Raw genomic sequence first — 3,161 nt, forward strand, 5'->3', positions numbered from 1 at the left:
CAAGAAACAGCATAGTCCCTCATAAATTCCATCAAATTAACTTATGTAAAATTAAAGACCGGGCAGTAAGTGTTCATGAGCAGCATTTTGTTAAAATTCCTGGATGAAGTACTGACATGGCTGCTGAATGCTGTACGTTGTTTGAACTATTTAAGCTAGGTAACATCTTTTAATTAACTAAGTTTTATTCTCAAATATACAAAAGCTTGTTAATATATATATGTAACAGAAAACATCTATTTTGACTTGTGCTCTTCGAATTTTCAAATGTTTAGAAGCTATCATAATCCCAGAAGTTATCATATATATACTTGTTTCACTGTTTGTTTTTTTCTATCCGAACTTCAATTCTAATCAATATACATACATGATGTTATAATAAAGTACAATTCATCAGATCATGATCCATGCATGAGTAAGAAAAATATGCATATCCTTGACTCAATCACTAGGTTAATTAAACTAACGATCATGTATCTCTCCAACCTTAATATGACAGTGATATTGAATATAACAACATATGTCTACTTATAGGGATGAGATTCCAGACTTTGGTTTGTTTACTCATGAACATTACATGAAATTAAAGGAAGAACCAGACATAAATATTTTGATATATGATCATTAACTATGTTAATTATTAGCCTAAAAACATTCACCAACATTTAACATGCCACCAACAACAAAAGGTAAAGATGATCTAGTAAGATTAACTCTACTTACCAAAATAACATCATTATGATGAGTCAATGCATAAGATAATTAATACGATCACGTTGGTACCCAAGCAGTTGCAAAAACCACATTATGTCCTTTCCAGGTAAGCACAAGATCATCTTCTTCCTTCTTCAATCCCCATCCAGCTGCATGTTCATCCAACATCCCTTTAACCTCACTCACAATATCTTCTCCATACCCAACCCCACGGAACCCCGTGTTTCGCATTCTCTGGACCCAGCGTCCTCTCGGCTCGAGCCGCTCAATCCTATGTGACCCTTCTTGAGCTATCACATTCTCTATCTTCCAACCAATATCCGCTTCATACCACTGCCTTTGCTTGCTTCCTTTAGGTAAAAACGTGTCCACTATATCATAAGGGATCCATAGGTAATTAAAAGCTGACCTTAATCGGCAAACCAAGTTATTTGATGTGAAATCCGCATCTTCATCTACTAAAACTACAAGGGTTGGATTCAAGCTTCGGATTTGTTTCAAGAACAAAGATCTCGGCGTCGAATCTTCGAATGAAAACGGTGTAGTAGTAGTGGTGGTGGTAATTTCTTCTGGTATGTAATGAAGCATCATATGACAGTTTATTATGAGAGCTTCATTTGTCTCGTTACCGTGTACTAGGGTTTGAATCTTTAGATGTTCAATTAATGAAGAGAATCCATCTAAAGAAGTTGAAGGGATTACATTAAACTCCAAGATTATGTTTCTTGAACGAGCAAAGTTGACTAACTTAACCCCTAGCTCATCGTAGGAAAGATCCAGCATTGGTGGCACATCCTCGGTGGCTCCGGCTATCGTGAGCTTAACAAGCGGTGGACCGTCTGATTTCCCGGCCATCGCGTCAATTAAAGTTGGGATTTGCATGCAATGTGTGAGACTTAAATCGATTATGTGGACACTAGAGTGTCCTTCTATGGCTTCGAGTATGGCAGCGTTGGCAGCGGTGAAACCGAACCGGTGCCATGGAGTTAAGTCCACAAAGCTTGCAAGCTCAATGATGGAAAACTTATGTGTTTGGATGGTGATATTCGAATTCGAAAGGGCTGCGGTTAGCATCGTGCAAGTTCCAGTCTTGGCGGCTCGGGCAACCAAGGCGCGTAGGAACCCGCAAGTTAGGCGTTGGTTGGAGTCGCCATCTGATGGGGCGATGTTGTTAAGAACCCATAGGATTTGTTGAGAGAGCGTGGCGTCGTTGCTTTCGATTGCGTTAGCACAACGAACTAGCAACTGCTCCATGCAGTTGGCGTCCCCGAAGGTTCCCAGCGCCTTATTAGGCGCTGGGAATCCTGGCCAGGGACGGGTTCGATGGGTTTGGTTTGGGTTCATTGGAGTGAAGTTTTGGCATGGTTTAGGGGCTTGGTGGAGTGGTGGTGAGGGTAGTGTTTCAGTAAATTGCATCATGAGAGAGAGAGAGAGAGAGAGAGAGAGAGAGTAGGTTAAAGAGAGATGTTGACTGGACTAGACAGTGGTACCTCTGGTGACTGGTATTTTGGGATATGAAACATTATTTGTAAGGTAAAAATCTAAGTAAAATAGACTGATCATGATTGTGGTTAATTTTCTTGAAATGGGTATGTCGGTTAAGGGCAAAACAGCTTTAGTTTCCTGAGAAAATGATGTTGCATAGTAGGCTTTTAAAGAGAGAAGGCTACAATATGTGTTTAGAAGCACAGTTTGCAGAGAAGCTTTGAGAGGCCGGGTGGGTGTCTGATCATATCTTGGAATTGTACATGTAATATAAAGGAGAGGAGGATATTGATTTATGATGACGAGGATGATGGTGTTGGAATTTGGTAGCATGTGAGGCTTGCCGGTCTTCGTTTTGGACTTATATAAGAGTTGTGATTTTGTCATTTCATGTATAATTAGACGGATTCATATATATTTATATATATATACACACACAATAGATTGAGTGTAAGGCAATGCATTTCTACTCATCTTCTTAACCTTCACGGGACCATTTTATTATATTTTACATCATACATTATTCTAACAACTTTACAAATGGCACTCGTAACTTTCATTTTCGTTATCAAAAATAGTGTAACTCAAGCACTAGAGTTGCTATGCATGCCATGAATGATGCGGCATATGATGTGTAAATCAAAATGTTTGTAACTTATAATATCTCAATAGTCAATATGTTCATAATTAATCTGATGGCAAATATATTTACTTATGTAGAGTGGATTATCTTTGTCAGCGAAAGATAAAGTTAAGATTATCATTAGTGAAAGACTCAAAGTATCAGTATGGATTATTTCCGATTATTAATAGGCATAGTTTTAGCTATTAAAATTCTGTGAGTTTTTTTATAATTGTAATACATATTATATATGTGCATATATATACAAATACACACAAGAGAATGTTAAGCCTGACCCGATATTGTAATCTAAACCGTGGGGCCAGGCCAAAAAGAAAAA

At 38.1% G+C, this 3,161-nt stretch overlaps 1 protein-coding gene across 1 annotated transcript; it reads right to left on the reverse strand.

The window, feature by feature from the left end:
* Window positions 1-589: 589 nt before the first annotated feature.
* LOC143584673 (scarecrow-like protein 32) lies at window positions 590-2,603 on the reverse strand. Its single transcript, XM_077066675.1, has one exon. It carries the CDS (start codon window positions 2,131-2,133, stop codon window positions 772-774), a length of 1,362 nt encoding a protein of 453 aa, XP_076922790.1. The 5' UTR covers window positions 2,134-2,603; the 3' UTR covers window positions 590-771.
* Between the last annotated feature and the right edge of the window lie 558 nt (window positions 2,604-3,161).

This window comes from Bidens hawaiensis, unplaced genomic scaffold (assembly GCF_021521415.1).
Source record: "Bidens hawaiensis isolate Kalapana, Puna unplaced genomic scaffold, B.hawaiensis_p1.1 tig00033224_1, whole genome shotgun sequence".
In the NCBI taxonomy this organism is placed as follows: Eukaryota; Viridiplantae; Streptophyta; class Magnoliopsida; order Asterales; family Asteraceae; genus Bidens; species Bidens hawaiensis.